At 43.4% G+C, this 16,601-nt stretch overlaps 2 protein-coding genes across 2 annotated transcripts; both read right to left on the reverse strand.

Moving 5' to 3' along the window:
* Positions 1-3,598: 3,598 nt before the first annotated feature.
* Positions 3,599-5,035, reverse strand: LOC119657918 (astacin-like metalloprotease toxin 3). The gene is made up of 5 exons (XM_038065104.1): positions 4,896-5,035; positions 4,617-4,832; positions 4,358-4,473; positions 3,986-4,300; positions 3,599-3,918 (listed from the first exon to the last, which is right to left on the reverse strand). Exons 1-5 carry the CDS (start codon positions 4,954-4,956, stop codon positions 3,640-3,642), a joined length of 987 nt encoding a protein of 328 aa, XP_037921032.1. The 5' UTR covers positions 4,957-5,035; the 3' UTR covers positions 3,599-3,639.
* Positions 5,036-10,414: 5,379 nt separating this feature from the next.
* On the reverse strand, positions 10,415-12,497 carry LOC119657433 (luciferin 4-monooxygenase-like). Its single transcript, XM_038064336.1, has 5 exons — positions 12,253-12,497; positions 11,970-12,180; positions 11,685-11,889; positions 11,485-11,607; positions 10,415-11,421 (listed from the first exon to the last, which is right to left on the reverse strand). The coding sequence occupies exons 1-5, from the start codon at positions 12,391-12,393 to the stop codon at positions 10,437-10,439; spliced, it is 1,665 nt and encodes a 554-aa protein (XP_037920264.1). The 5' UTR covers positions 12,394-12,497; the 3' UTR covers positions 10,415-10,436.
* Between the last annotated feature and the right edge of the window lie 4,104 nt (positions 12,498-16,601).

Genomic DNA, 16,601 nt, shown 5'->3' on the forward strand with positions numbered 1-16,601 from the left:
CTAAGGGTGGTCATCTGGCCATCGAAAATTCTATTAATCATTGCAACCTTCTAGATGCCTATATGGCAAAATCACTTACTGCATAGGCGCGATCGGGGAGTATCGACCGCCGGCGGTGAGGTTTAGTGTCCCTGCACCGTAGGTTTTCCTTTTTCTCGTTTTCCATTTTTGCTTTGTATTCCAGGTATGGTGGCAACGTCAGCACCGAAGACGAATCAACCAACAACATCAAACCGCACTGGTCAAACACGAAGAAGAATAAGGATAGGAGAATACAACTTTGAGACCGTTGACAATTTCTCCTATCTACGGTCGAAAATCACAACCGATAACAGCTACGATGATTAAATCCGCGCAGCCAACAGAGCCTATTTCAGCTTACAAAGACTGTTCCGCTCGAAACGTCGCACCATAGGGTCAAAGCTCTTACTGTATAAGACTATGATCTTGCCAGTCCTCATGTATTCCTCGGAAACTTGGGTTCTTAGCAAGAAAAATTGCGAACTCTTGGCCGCGTTCAAGAGAAGAATTTTTGGCCCCCTACATGAGGATGGACGATTCCGTAGCCTACACAATGACGAAATCTATGAGCGATACCATGATCGTCCGGTTATAGATAAAATCCGGCTCAATAGGTTACGGTGGGTGGGTCACTTAATCCGTATGGATGAGGATGATACAGCCCGGAAAGTCTATAAGGGCAATATCTATGGTAGGAAAAGAAGACGAGGCAGACCCTGCCTAAGATGGAGCGATGGCGTAGGTCAGGATGCCAGACAGCTTTTAGGGATATCGAATTGGTGGACGTCGGCGCAAAATCAGGATGTCTGGAGTTCCTTATTAAGGCAGGTCTAGACCGGAAACCGATTGTTGCGCCGTTGATGATGATGATTCCAGGTATCCTTTCCATCCTTTCCGAAGGCATTTCGGGCAAACAGATGGCAAAATCAAAATCTGAAAGAAAGTGTTCGAGCAATATTCATATATTATTCCCCATTCTGTTCCCCACCATCACGGCGGACCAATACTGTCAGCCATTATGAACTTGCCTCACGCATTAGCGCAAATTGAATAAAGTGGAGTTCCACCTCATGCAACATCGTCTCTCTCTCGAATTTTTGACGACCGATCCCCATCAAATAGGTACAATCACTGCCAGCGGCAGTGGTCTGGCCAGAACTTAGCGATTTAAATACCTCAGATAAACGCTATCAGCCAATGGTGAACTGCGTTATGAAATTGCTTCACGCATTAACGCAACCTGGATGAAGTGGCGTTCCACAACTGGTGTTCTTTGTGATCACCAGGTATCAACGAACGTCTCAAATCTAAAATTTAACGTAATGTCGTCCATCCTATCGCTCTGTATGGTTCTGAGTGTTGGTCGACGATAAGAGACAATGAACGGTGTCTTGCGGTAATGGAGAGGAACATATTGCGTTGGACTAGTGGCGTGACACCTTTTGATCACATCCGAAAAGAGGATATCCGTGATCGATATGGGGTTGTACCGATCATGGATAGCTTTGAAAGAGCCGTTTTCGATGGTTTGGTCACGTAATTCGCACTAACGAGAATTCACTTGTCAAAATTGGTCAGAACATCGAAGTCGATGGTAGGTAACTAAGAGGCCGGCTGAAGCAACGGTGGCTTGTTGCGCGGGGTGGGGATATAAAAGCCTCGAGATTGCATCCAGATCAGGCATTTGATAAGGCCAAATGGCGAAACCGATTACGTCGAGCCGACCCCGCTTGTGAACAGGACAAAGGCTGAACGAAAAGCAGAATTTCTGCTTTCTCGTGAATATTTATATTTTACTCGCATATGACAACATTTCGGGAACCACATCTTCCCTTCATCGGTGCTACGGCGTTCTCATTCATAATCAACGACCCTGAAATATTCTTTGGATATCGTGATATCCTTGGAGGGACTTTCTTCACCATGTTCATGGGACGTTGCAGGCAACAAGTAATTGATGAGTCAACGGTGGTTGGGCAACCAAATGATACGCCGGTTCCATCGTCTAAAGCGCCATATACGCGAGAGATTAATAGGGATTTGTCTGTAAGCAGCGAGGACCTTTCACAAGTCGGCCTCTATCCACGCCAATACACAAAACTCATTGCAATTGGCCTAGGTACACGCCAAATACGCATTTACTAATCTTTTTCTTTTTCTTCAGGCTTTTTCCCGTTCACAAGCGGAGTCGGCTCGTCGTGATCGGTTTTTCGCCATTTGCTGCTATCAAATGCGTGATTTCGATTTGCATTTACTAATACACAGCCTAATCAAATATATAACCGGCCCATGAAATGCACAGTGAAAACAGCAACAAAAAAAGTTAATGATCATTTTTGAATAGTCAAGAATTTCTATGTTATAATTGAAAAATATTTTAAATGGTTTTTACGGTTTAGGGAAATTTAAAAGTTGAAATGGTTTTGTTGTGAAAATTTCAAAAGGAAATTGAAATGATCGTTTATTAAATACCATTTACCTTTTTCGGTATGATATGATGCCTGGGAATTTGAAAGGTAGATAATAGAGGTACACAAGTACGGAAAATAGGAAGAAAAGGAAAATGCTGCAAACAGGTGAATGCATCATCTTCCTCGTGCTTAGGTATGAAAATTACCTGGAGGTCAACATGCGACCCAGAGAAAGACGCGCTAAAAAAACATTTCTTTGCGGTGTTCCAGTTTCTCTTGCAATTGTTCAGTGTTCAGAGCTTTGCACAAACCGTTAATTCTCCCCCGGCTCTATAATTCATCTGGCTTTTATCGCCCAGGACTTCTCTCCTGCCACTACTTCCACCTTCTCTAGGTATTTTGCTTATCAACAACTCAAAAAGCTGATAATGGTAGCGGCTTCTGAGATCGGATCCTCAAGCATTGTATTATTTCTCCCATGGCACACGAGAAAAGTTAACACCGAGTTCTGTGGAGCTCCCACTGTAAGGACGTACTCTTTAGGATTGACTTTTGTAACAACAAAATCCTTCCCGGGAGTTAATTTCTGACGAAACTCGCTGAATCCCATTTCAGTTAATCGGCCTTGATTCGGCCCCAGTTGATTGAATTAAATGGGTTTCTGACTTCCAGTGCTAATAAGGTACAGTATCTATCAGAAATCTTTGCGTACCTTGCCACGTTAGCCATTATATTTTCTCAAAAATCAGGGGCGAAGACGCTTATTGTTCCGTTCAGGGAAGATACAACTTATCAGGCGCTGCCTCACCTCTGCCTGGGAACAACGTGACCGAAACGGTTGGTAAATAGGTGAGGTGTAGTCACACTGTCAGTGCAAACATATATAGACGAGTATTTAACTTTGTAATCGAAAGGATCTTTCTGGCTCTTTATACTAGAACAAACATTTATAGCCATTTTTATAGAAAACGTGGTAGCAATAGCTTCGAGGTACCCTTAGTAATACTTGTACTTCATTCTGGTTCTTCCCTTTTGAGGAGAAATAATTTCTGATTACCAGCAGCTGGTCTGCAATGATTAGGGGTCTTATATCCCTGCTAGCCCTCGGGTAATAAGAACAGCAAATGACAAAAGATTCTTTATATTTTCAAACGATAAAGGAAAAACTTTTACTTAAAATTTAAATTATTAACAAGTGTTTCACAAATCAATAGTCATCCATATACTTCTGGTACTCATTAATCATATAATCTTCGCCATCTCTGACGTAGTTGTCATGAATTGCACCATCTTCAGCATTTACATCTTTTCCATAGTCTTCCTTATTTTTATCTTTTCCTTGGGTTTGACCAATTCGGCGATCCTCAAGGGTTTTTTCACAGGAAACGTTTAAGTCAATATAACCAGGGCAACTGTAAATAACTTTAATTTTCCAAATGTCACCTTGTGAAGGAGCCTGTGCTAGACCCATGAACCCCATAGGATCCTAAGAAAATTTAAGAGAAAACAAAATTTTATATGCGATAATTTTCCTCCTGATGTTGGTAAAATACTTTCGTGGCATAGGTATCGACGAGTTTGTTATATGCCCCAGTTCTAGGTGAAACATGTGTAGCGCTCTCATATTCGTATATTATTCCGAAAGATTGGTCAAAAGGTTCAAGGTTTCTATAGTCCTTTCTATTCCCTCTTCTTATATTCCTTTTGTTAAGCACGATGAACTCGTCTCGAAGGGGTAGTTGATTTTGATGCACAAGCCCCAAAACATGCATGAGTGTATGGAGAACTTCATATCGCGACAGCCATGAAATAGCGACGTCTTGTTTTCCCCCGATGCGACCAATATATGAACCCATGTCCCTGCCAAACTGGACGAATTTTCATTTTACTGGAAATACCAAAAATGAAGAACCATTTTCACCTACCTTGAAATTAACAAAATCATGGTGAGAGTGATTTTTTGGTACGAATTTTATGCAAGTGTTGTTACTGATCATTTCCGATATCTTCCAGATTTTCAATTCTTCCTTTTTCCTCATTTCTGAAAATTTTTATAGTTTAAACGAAATTCCATTGACAAATGTTGTAACCACATTTGGGTTTCACTTTCACAAGAACAAAAACGGCCAATGGTAGTAGATCTCCCGGAGGCTTTGCTCCAAGATACTAGTTTAGTTACTTTACCGAAAGCAAGAGGGACGACTCCGTCAGGCCATAGAAGATCTCCGAACCGGAACTCATTGTGGCCTCTCGCCTTCCGAAAAGCATCTTTATCTATAGGATCAGCGTAAGGAGCGTCGGACTTTTGCAAAAAGTGGTCCAGAATGAAATCTGGAATTTTATTCTCAGCATATTTATGGAAACCCTTCCTTTTAAAATCACAGATGAAATCATTGGAACCTGGGACCATCCAAAGGATAATTCATTGAGAGTAGCACAAATTTCAACACCGAACACACTTACATAGTATATCGCTGAGCAAGTTTAGTAATAGTACTACAATCACTTTATTTAAGATTTTCATCTGGATGTAAGAAAAAAATAATCGATTATGGAAGTAGCTTCCTCAAAGGTGGCACTAAACTAGAAATAGGGTGCTTGGGGTCGCCTTTTAAATCAGGGAAACTGCTGATGTTTGCTCCGATTCACTGTTGAAAAACCAATTTCGAAAGTTCAGTGAGCATCAACTAGAGGACAATCATCCATGAAGTAAATCAATGTTTAGATTGGCGATAAATGTGAGTTTAACCATCAAAGGAGCCGGCAATCTTTTAAGTTACTAGAAATTTTCATTGGAGCAATGTTTGGTTCGATTACAAATATAGACCGTAGCTTATGGGCAAATACAATCTCAATTTCGATGATTCTAATTTGCAGTCCCAAAACTTAGTTTTAATTTTGTAAAACAAATATTTTGTGGAATTCGCAATAAAATTCTTCTATTTCAGGAAGTAGGAGGGGAAACGGGGGGCGTAGCTACGAATTACTCCCCTTGTAAATAAAAGGATAGCAAATGAAGGGAAAATCTGTTAGTACTATTTCGTTACCAAGTTTCACTGTTTTAAATATTGGCCGTAAGGTCTCTCTTAAAGCTAAACGGGTTCGCACAGACAAGGCAAAGTTGCTGGATGCTATTTCCGAACCAAGTCGACTCACACCTCCCATTTGGTAGCCCCGGATAACCACTAGTCAACCTGGTGGCAAATTAACGTGAGCGCCGGCAACGATCACAATCTGGCATGTCGTTGACTTATAATTTGACGAACTATTTGATGAGCTGGTAGCTGTTGAAAGCAGTTGAGATGGACTCCTGACTAGCGCCTGATCCTAACTCTGAACACAAGCTTCCATAAAGATTTGTATCAACCCACTCGTGACCTCCGTGCTCGCCTAGGCAATCACGGGGATAATTTAAAGCGACTGCACTTTCGCGCGGAGATGACGGCTTGCAGCTGGGATCCAAATTAAAACGAAAACAACAACAGAAACAAACAAACGCGACGACACAATGGGCAACAGCCGCTTCTGGCAGCTTAAATGGGAAATCCCACTATAAATCTCTTTGCAAGAAGCGACAATCTACGACGGGTAAAAAAGTAGAAAGCCCACTGTTCCAACAGTAAAGGTGACTGGAAGTGAAAAAGAGAGTGACACCGTAGAGACTAAGAGTCTTGGCGACCAAAAAGGAGAGATGCCATTGAACTCAAACTCGGAGCCACAGCAAAAGATAGCAAACTCCGAGCTGCATGACACCCCTTTGTCAGGAAAGAAGGGTGACGAAATCTCTAGTCAAGCGGAAATGCCAGCCATCTCACCGGAGAGAGTGGACCTCATTCAAAAGACAAGAGTGGAGGAAGAAAAGCTACTAAACAAGTGCGAGGGAGGGGACTGAAGGCTGCTACCATTGTGCAGCGAAACATCCCCATTGATGTCAAAAGTAGCCTAATAGAGATGGAAGAACTGCTGGACCTTATTGCACATCAGCGAAACTACTGCATTATAGTCAGAGGAGCTGAAAAAACAGTGCATTTCTAGTGAAGCCTCTATTTGCGCAAAACGCAGTGCTGTCAACCCGCCAATTGACAAAATGAGCGGGGATCTGTCGATGACGACGCAGCAAGAAGAATTCCGCGAGGTGCTAACCAAGCGTACCAAGCAGAGCACGCTGCACCGTAAAACATGTGAAAATTCAGCAGCAATAACAACGCGTTAACAACCACGACATCAGCGCCAAAAAAAGAGAAGGGCTAAACCACGATCAGAGGCCATTATTATTAAGCCGAATGAAGGGAGATCTTTCGCGGAAGTTCTTTGAGAAGTTCGCGACAACGCCAAACCAGATATACTTATAGGGCTTGGATCAAAGACCGAAAATAAAAGTACGTTTTGCGAGACACTCCAGAGAATTCTAGGTAAGACACCACAGCCTGTTTCTAGCCTAGAACCCATGTGCACTGTTACAAGGGCAGGTCAGAAGCATTTGTATTACAAGTGTGGTGAACCCGCGCACAAAACAAGGACTTGTGCTTCGGCAAAGTGCCGTGTTCTTTGCAGGGCCGCGGTCTGCAAAAAGAAGATGTGCTCTAATTCGAGGTTCCGAGATTTGCCATATCATCAAGGATGAGTTACAAAATGCGGAAGGTCAAGTATCATGATTCAAGAAGATTTGGCTTGTTACTTCTCAGCGAACAGTGGTGACTCCTTACCATTGTAGCATTCTGAGACATCTAGCAATGCTGTCATCCGGGTGAGAGACACGGTTAACTGGCGAGTGCGGGTTCACGGTCGACGGATCAGCTTCGTTTGGGTTCGATTGCGGGATTGACGTTTTGTAGCAAACTTATCGGAATGGGCTCACCCCCTTAGAGGACGAGATTAGAAATGCGGAAGGAAGAATTCTAGTCGGAGGAGACTTTAATCCCAGAGCCCTCGAATGGGGCATACCTGAATCAGTTTGTCGTGGCACACAGATTTTGGAGATGGCCGCCAGGATAGGTCCCATTGCCCTAAATACCAGTAGCACTTCGACATTCCGACGGCCTTGTTGCAAGGGCACTATCGCTGTCGTAACTTTCGCTACGGAGTCCTTAGTGTCAGCGGTCCAACGGTGGCAGGCACTAGTAGATTTCACCGCCAGTGATCATCAGAACATTTGCTTCGAAGTCATAAACGGCTCTTCTCTACCGGGTAGAACATCGGGAAAATCGACTCGGCAAAATTCGTCAAAGCTCCCTCAAGAGCGACAAGAACCAGGCACAGACAAAAGAACTGTAACTGAATCGCTAATTCATTCAACAATGAGCTTTATTACCGCAGCTTGTAATGCATCGGCTCCCGAAGGGAAACTGCTAAATTATCCGTGTACTAGTGGACGGCTGATATTGCAAACCTAGGAAGGAATTATCTCCGACTTCCACAAATTGCTCAGCGCCCAAGAGGCCAAGACGAGATGACACTTAAAACTGCAGAGTTCAAAAGTGGGAAAAAAGAACTCCGCCACGAAATCAACAGGCAGCAGGCATGCTGCTGGCAAGAGCTAATCAGCGAGGTAATCAGAAAACCCTGGGGCCTCGGGTATAAGCTGGTTTCCAAAAACTCGGTGCCATCGGTTGGCCTATTCTATGGAAGCAGCGAAGATGGAAGAAATCATGTAGGCCCTTTTTCCTGTCCACTCAATCCGAACTGACGCTGTCGGTGAAGGAGTGAGTACTAAGATGCCCACGTTTCACTGCAAAGGAATTAGAGGCGGCAGACCTGTCTATGCAAGACAAAAAAGTACCAGGATCGAATGATATTTCCTGTGAAGTGTTGAAACTCGTATGTAAATACAAGGCGGATTTTTTGAGTGTAATTATGCGGTGTTTTCAACGATTAATTATCTGAAATAGTAAAAAAGTTGTTGTTTCTTTTAAATAGCTGCACCAATGAGGTGTAGTTATTTATTCTTGCAAATACCGATATTACTGCAACTGTTAAATTAATGAACGAAGATTGGTTCTTTCCTCCAATATAATCTACCCCTCTGTGGTCCTGAATCCTAAGTTAAATTAGGGACACAACATTGAAATGAGGGTTAAGAAAGACTGTGTAGCCTTCCTCACCTACAAGAGGATCTTTGCAAGGACATTGGGTCCTCTGCCAAGGATGGTTCTCAGTATATACACAATCTTGTTTCATCCCGTCTTAAAATACAGTTCTATTGTGTGAGGCGCTGAGAAAGAAGCACAATGGAACCAATCTTTGAATTCAAACAACCGCGGGTGTAGGGTTTGCCCGGGCTATGCAGTCCTTCCCAGCAGATGGTCTCACTCGTCTATATCCTCCCTCTGCACCTCGGCATTAAATACGCCGTAGCATGCAGTGCTGTCAGACTACGTAATTCCAGATATTCGCCAGCGAAGCTCTATGCCTACAGTAACTTTCAAGGCGAACTACCTTGGGAACTCTGCGCATCCCTGACGAACTACGCCACACACAAACCCAGCTTCAAGAGGAATCTTGCGGTGGGTTTCCAACTTAGGATGAGCGGAAGACCGGCGACATATTGCAAGGTTATGACACAGTATTGTTCAACGTCAGAACCAAGATGGTCTATGGAATTGCTGCTGGGGTTTTTTCCGATATTTACATAACTGCGGAAGTACTAGTGAAGCCTGTTGATAGCTTAGACGTGACCGGAGCCCTAAGGGTTACGTAGTCATTGAATCAACAGGTAGCCTTATGGCCGAATGCTTTGCTCAGGGGTAAAACATCCTCCAGGAGGAGGGGCAGTTTTACGACACGCTGAATGTTTTGTGCGATTCGCTCAAAGCCACCATACGCTCTCGGTTATAGAAACATCGAAGGGAATGAGCGGGCTAATGGACTGGCCAGGAGGGACCCTAAGCTTGGCATTTCATTGGGGTTCACAGTCTGTGACATCCTGCCGACTGCTAAGGGAGGAATCTGCTCGCACTGCTTAACAGCCGCTGACTTCATATGGTGAAGGCTCACCATCTACGCCAAGCCAAGAAGAATTTGACCCTCCTACAATAAGAGCTTTTGAGCCAGATGCGTAAAAATGCGAACAATATTAAGGGGCTTTGGTCTACACGGGACCATACCGCCAGACCCGGCATTCCGCACTGCAAGGTGGGACAGCTACTTTTTTTCGTGAATATTACAGACTGACTTTGAAGGTGTGAGTCTGCTGTCATGCTCCTAGAAGTTTGTAGCATCGAAATGGTGCATCGCAGCACTCATTGGGATTTGGTGAAGCCGCCACTGATACCTACCTTCCCAGGCCGTAGTCCCCCCAAACCTGTATGTCATGTTGCAGAGGATTCTTTATTTTCTCACTTCCCTACTCCCAACCTATATAGCATTTCGCAGGCCATTTAAATTTTTCCAAAGCTTTCTCCAATTTTCCGTAATTTTGGCAGCACATTCTGGTCAGATCTCACTTTCTTTTTGGTTTGCTGGCAGCACTTACGACTCTTTTTCTTCAGCCATTATTCCATTCAGAAGCGGAGTGAATCCAGTCGGGAGGCTTTTAAATTACCATCCAGCACGTCAAATCGTAGTGATTTTGGCAGGCGTTCTGGTCCTTTTCTATCGATTTAAATCTTCTGAGTAATCTGGGCAAATAAGTTCTCGTCAGCGCAGATTACTTGTCTATACCATCCAAGACTCCTCTCTCGCACTTCTTCCACGATTAGCGCAATTTCATATCGATCGCCGATATCTTCACTTCAGATATGATTATGGTGTGTTACGTCACCGGGCCAACGTAATATTTTCTGCTCCATTACCGCGAGGCATCGTTCATTGTCTTTAATTGGGCAACACTAGAAGCTATGAAGGACGACAATGAGATGCTGCAAACCAGTGAGTGAGTTGCAGGATTTATCAGAGATCCCTCTACGAAGGCACTAGGGACGTGTTGAAATTAAGGCTTTACAGAGGCAGAAGTTATCTACATAGTTGAATTAAAACAGCACTCGTTGGTTTTTGTGACTTTATTGTTTAACAGGAATTTAATAAATTGTTTTTGTCGTTTGCTCTCTTCCTGTATAACTCAATAGCAATTTCCTTCACTGCCCCTCTTTTGTACTTTCCGGAGGCAGTCATGGGCAAACCGTCTACGAAATAAATCCCCCCACGAAGTTGTTTGTGATCCGATAGCTGACTTCTTACGTAGTTCTCAACATCTTTTTCATGGATGTTTGAATCCTTACTGCGTACAATGACTGCGGCTGGAAGGTCAGTGTAGATTGCGTCTGGGATCCCACAGACACAAACTTCGCTAACTCCTGGGATGCCTAAAAGAAAATTTTCAAGTTCACTTGGTGAGAATTGGAAATTCTTATATTTCATGATTTCTTTTTTCCGATCTGCTATGAATAAGAAGCCATCGTCATCAATATGGCCAATATCTCCGGTGTGGATCCAACCTTCATTATCTACGACTGATTCGAGATCCTCCATTCGACCATAGTAGCCAAGAAACTTGTATAGGGGTTTCACACAAATTTCACCATTCTCGTTCGGTCCTAATGCATCACCATTATCATCCACAATTCTCATTTGAAAGTTATGGATTAGTTTGCCAACTGATCCATACTTATATGGATTCACATTCATAGTGCAACCTCCCCCTGCTTCCGTTGATCCATAAACAACTGTGATTCTCCCGTTTTGAAGATATTCTGCCATCTTATCACAAAGTGCAGGTGCAACGAAACTACCTCCGCAAAGATATTCGCGAAGGCTGGATAGGTCCTTCGTTTTGATTTCAGGACATTCGACCATCATTGCTAGCTGTGATGGTGGCGTTAAGATGGAAGTGATTCGGTATTGTTCTATCAAGCGTAGCATCAACTCAGGAGTGAATGGTTGACTAGTGATAATTCTCGTTACGCCGAGGATAGTTCCCCTGATAAGTGTGAATACTCCTGATAGCCAATATAAGGAGCTGAAGCATAACAAGATGTCGGTATGTTGAAGAAACCTAAAAGGGGAGAAGAAGTCAAGTTGCTTTTTCAAAAAAACTGTTCAATTTTGGGTAAACTACATGAAGATGTTCTGCTGTAACATGGAATTATGTGAGATACATACTCCCTTGGCTGGTCCAGTTGTTCCTGATGAGCAAATAATCATGGGAGGGTGGTTTATAGCGTCTTCAGGTTGGTTAGGACTGCAATTGAAAATATATCATAGCTACCTTTGATTGGGACTGTACGACGCATATTAGATCAAAATGTCTACTTCTACCTGAATCTATGTGTTTCTTCATCAGATACTTGGTCTAGGATCTCATCTACTGAGGTAGTCAGCCCTTTTTCTACTTTTCCAGTTACAATATAGATTGCGGCCGCATTATCTATTATTTCGAGGGAAGTTTTGACTTTCACATATACATCAGCATCGCAAAAGACGAGTTTAGGTTTGGTATATTTGAAAATGTTGATAATTTCATCTGGGCAAAATTCGGAAGATGCAGATGAACTTTAAGATTTTTCCATTTCCTGGCGACAAATTGTCATCGATTGTACCCACCTTCACTGAAAGAAGTATCGAGGCTATTAACTGAGACACCACAAAAGAAAAGTCCGAAAACGAGAGGAGCTAGATTTTCCGTGTTTCTGGCTATTAGTCCGACTACATCCGCGCTTTGGAGATTCCATCTTTCCATAAGATAGTATCCGATTTTGTGGGCTCGTAGTAGAATTTCGCCATTTGAAAGTCGCACTCCATTATCAACAAAAATCTGCATACCGATATGGAAAGGATGAGGAGGTAGTTAGGAAAACCGACAACAGTATGATTGCCACGCACTTACTTGCCCAATTTTTTTAGGATTACGTTGTAGTGTCGACCGAATGACTTCACCAATGGTTAACTTTGGGTTATAAACTAATTTCACTTTCCTACCGGACCAGATTTTCTTTTTAGCATCAAAATTACTTTCCAACTGATTCATGATCGCGTTCTCTTATCTTAAACGTATCTCGCTCATAAGAAATGAGGCTAACACCGAAAGATACTTGTTGCATTGATAAGTGAAAATCTTTCCGGCCTTTTATAAGGGACCTTCGAGTGCATAGAAGCAAATATAGTTTTACAGAACGAAGATAACAGTACGATTTAGTCTAGTCATATTTGACTAGTGGGATTAGAAGGGTTATCTGAAAAATTACAATCTTAAATAAGATTGTCGTAGCGCTCCCGGGGTTTACTGTAGATACGAGTATGTGCAAGATCTTCAATCCACTCTAATGCATTTGGGAAGAAGTGAAATTCCAGCCAAGAGTCACCCCTAGCTCAATTTGATGGCAAGAATTATTTGCATGTGCATATACGTATCTGATTTATTGTTTCGCTAGTTGGGTCCACATTGTCTAATCCCTATGTAAATAGGTTTCGTTTATCTTGGAGCAAAGGAAGACAATACTGACTCTGTGTACTGAAATGAAGTGCTAGTTCGATTTCGGTTTTAATCTCGTAATCGTAGTCATGTCATTTGTGGAATTTTCCGTGTTTCTTCAATCATGGATTGGCATGGAAAGATGATTGCAACAAAAGCAGCGGCTACTCATGTATTTCTTAGATGGAGATCCTTGATAAGCGCAAGAAAAATTGGTTATAAATAATGAATTAGTTGAATCGCAGAAACTTTCTTCTTCATACGTACATAAGGCAGGTGTCAGTTACCGCTGCGAGAAGCGCAAGACTCCAGCCAGCTCAGATCTTCAGAGCCAGCTCAGATCTTCTGGGCCAACTCATAGTATTCACAAAGGATAGCAGCTCTCTCATGCTGCAACTAGAGCGCTTTTTGAGGTCCTCAAAGAATGGTTCATCTACTGCCTGGAGCCTGGCTCTAGCTAGAGCTGGACAATCACAAAGGAACTACCTGAGGGTCCCTCTCTCGTCTCCGTCAGTAACTGCGAAGTAGTGCAAGTAGATTGTGTTCCTGGCAGTCACCAGTCGGATGCAGACTGTATCGTTCGCTACCTCTGCCCAAGACGATGCCGAGGAGAAAGAAAGAACTCTTGACGTCTGCTTGACGCAGGGCATCTCGAAGGTTAGGCAGGGAATATCTCAATGAGTCTAACGTGTTTGCCTAACAGTCGCGATTTGGCTCCCGAATTAAGCGAGGCATGATTACCACCTGTTCAATTAGATCGGCGATATAGAATTACTAGGTAAACTACCAATGATAAGGACGCATTTTTTTTCAAAATAATCGCTCGCAAATGTGTTAAATTTCACGTGTGATCTCTATCATACATAAAAAAGGTGATATCATATAATGCAGCAATTATAGAGGTATCACAACCCTGAAGACCATCTATAAGACATTTTCCGCTATCTTGCTAGACCGAATAGCCCCATACGCCCAGAACATCATTGGCCCATACCAAAGAGGCTTCGCTCCAGGCAAATCAACAACAAATCAGATCTTCACTCTGCGCGAAACGATAGAAAAATATGGTCATCAGTTGCACATCAACACTATGACAGCACAGCCAGAGTGAAACTATGCACGACCATGAGAGAATTCGGCATCCCAACTAAATTGATATGACTGTCTAGGCTGACCCTGACCAATATGCGAGAACAGGTAAAAGCAGCAGGATCACTCTCTGGACCATGCAACATCAACAACGGTCTAAGACAAGGGCATGTCCTATAATGTGTCCTCTGTAACCTGGCCCTGGAGAAAGTGATTCGCGGTGCAGATATTAATGCAATAGGTACCATCCTCTTCAAGCCCACCCAACTACTGGCCTAAGCTGACAATATTGACATTATAGGAAGAGCAACCAGTCTACCTTCATCCAGATCGAGTAGGTGGCGCGAAATCTTGGACTACACGTTACTGAAGGCAAGACGAAGTACATGGTGGCTATGTCAGCACCAAAAAAGAAAGAACAAACAACATCGAATCGCGCTGGTCGAACGGAAACAATAACAAAATACAATAGGAGACTACCACTTTCAGATCGTTCAAAATTTCTCCTATCTAGGGTCAAAAATCTCAACCGATAAGGACTATGACGATGAAATCCGCGCATGACTGTTGGCTGCCAACAGAGCCTATTTCAGCTTACAAAAACTATTTCGCTCGAAACGTCTCACCATAGCTCTTACTGTACAAGACTATGATCTTGCCAGTCCTTATGTATTCCTCGGAAACCTGGGTTTTTAAAAGGAAGAACTGCGAACTCTTGGCCGCGTTCGAGAGAAGAATCCTTCGAAGAATTTTTGGCCCCCTACATGAGGATGGACGATTTCGTAACCTACATGACAACAAAATCTATGAGCGATACCATGACCGTCAGGTTGTGGATAAAATCCGGCTCAATAGGTTACGGTGGGCGGATCACTTAATCCGTATGGATGAGGATCATCCAACCCGGGAAGTCTATAAGGGCAATATCTTTGGTAGAAAAAGAAGACGAAGCAGGCCCTGCTGTTTGGGATATCGAATTGGTGGACCTCAGCGCAAAACCGGGATGTCTGGAGTTCCTTATTAAGGTAGGCCTAGACTGGATACCGGTTGTTGCTCCGTTGATGATGATGATGTGACTTCGTGTAGGTCTTCAAACTCGTTTACTATTTGCTGCTTTTGACCTTTTACTTCGGCTTGCTCACCTAGCACCTTCTCCACCTAGCCGCGAAAACGATCCGGTGTCTTCCCGCTGGATTTCTTTAGCTCCAGCGTCGGATCCCCCTTCTTCGTATGCCTGATACGATTCAGGCTGCCGCTAACTCCCTCAATTCTGGATCAGCTTTGACTTTCCGAAGAATATCGGCGTAAGACGTATCTCCTTTCTTGGAAATAATGATTATTTCCGGACGAATTTTATTTTTTCCTTCTGCCGCTTTTTGCGCCCACCTTCGCTCACTGTTCGGGTTTAGAAACTATAGACTCTTCTCCCTTAGCAGGGGGCCGTTGGTGAAGAACTACCTGGAACTTTCTCCGGCGCGGGTTTCTTCGGCGAATAGGCCTTTTTCTTCTTGGCCGCTTGCTGGGCACCATGAGGTTCATTTATCCTGCCCCTACCCCGTTTGGCCGCTTCCTTATGCTGAGGAGGCATCACCTGCGTCTCCTGGGGTGTTTAGGCGTTTTTCTCCTTTACCGCTCTAATATAAGGCAACTAAATACCACGTATCAAATCCCTGATATTTTGGTGGGTATTCCGCCTCTTATGATGAACTCACAAAGTTCATTTATGTGTTCATCCAGTAAAATAAACGTTGTTGCAGTTGGCTGCCTGCCACGTTCGTCTTTTGTAGCATCAGTAATTAAGGCAATCCGGGGACTATTCAAGTTCCTATCCGAGTCCCGCGAAGAATTGGAACTGTCTAAGGCCAATGTTACCATCAGTGGTGACCTGTCAAGTTTTGCGCTTTTGCAAAAGAACCCGGTGTAGATCTCATTTCTACTCCACTAAGAGGACAAGGGAAAGTTGACATCGTCGTTGAAAGGGATCACCATTTGATGGTCGTTTCCGTTCTCTTGCGCTTAACATCTAAAGCTTATATGACTCAGCTGTCGTCCGATTGTGGAAGAGTTACCCTGCTGATCGCGCGGCAGATACACTGAGTAACCCACCTGAGAATATCGGTAAGCGTTAGGGCCCATAAAAAATACGTTTTTCTCGGGTGCTATGCAGATCGTCACTCACGCCCCGAAGATGTATTATTAGATCTGACTGATCGCGGAATCGTGGAAGCGGATTGATGATGAAAGGAGTTGAAGGCTCTATTGACCGTTGCGAGTGATGGTGGGCATGACGTGCTCGAACCCATACCGAGCAATATCCGTCGCGACAACAGAAATTTGCTTGCGCGACGATTATATCTTCGATTTCGAGAAAGCTTTCGAAAGTGTGAACAGCGTATTTTACGCAAGAGGGGCATTCCGGAGAAACTCAAAGTTATTATCAAAGTGGCTTACGATGAGGTGAAATTTCACGAGTTGAACCAAGGAAAAGTCTGAAAAGATGTTCAAGTCCAAAGCGGGGTCCGCCTGGGTTGCATCTTGCCACCGAAATAATTTCTTTTTGTTATCGATGATGTCTTTCTTGCTGCCTTGTCAGGATGACGTGGAAGAGTCCACTGGATGATATGTTTCCTCAATCACCTCGACTACACTGAAGCATTTGTTTGTTCTCTCTCTGG

This window comes from Hermetia illucens, chromosome 5 (assembly GCF_905115235.1).
Source record: "Hermetia illucens chromosome 5, iHerIll2.2.curated.20191125, whole genome shotgun sequence".
NCBI classification, from domain to species: Eukaryota; Metazoa; Arthropoda; class Insecta; order Diptera; family Stratiomyidae; genus Hermetia; species Hermetia illucens.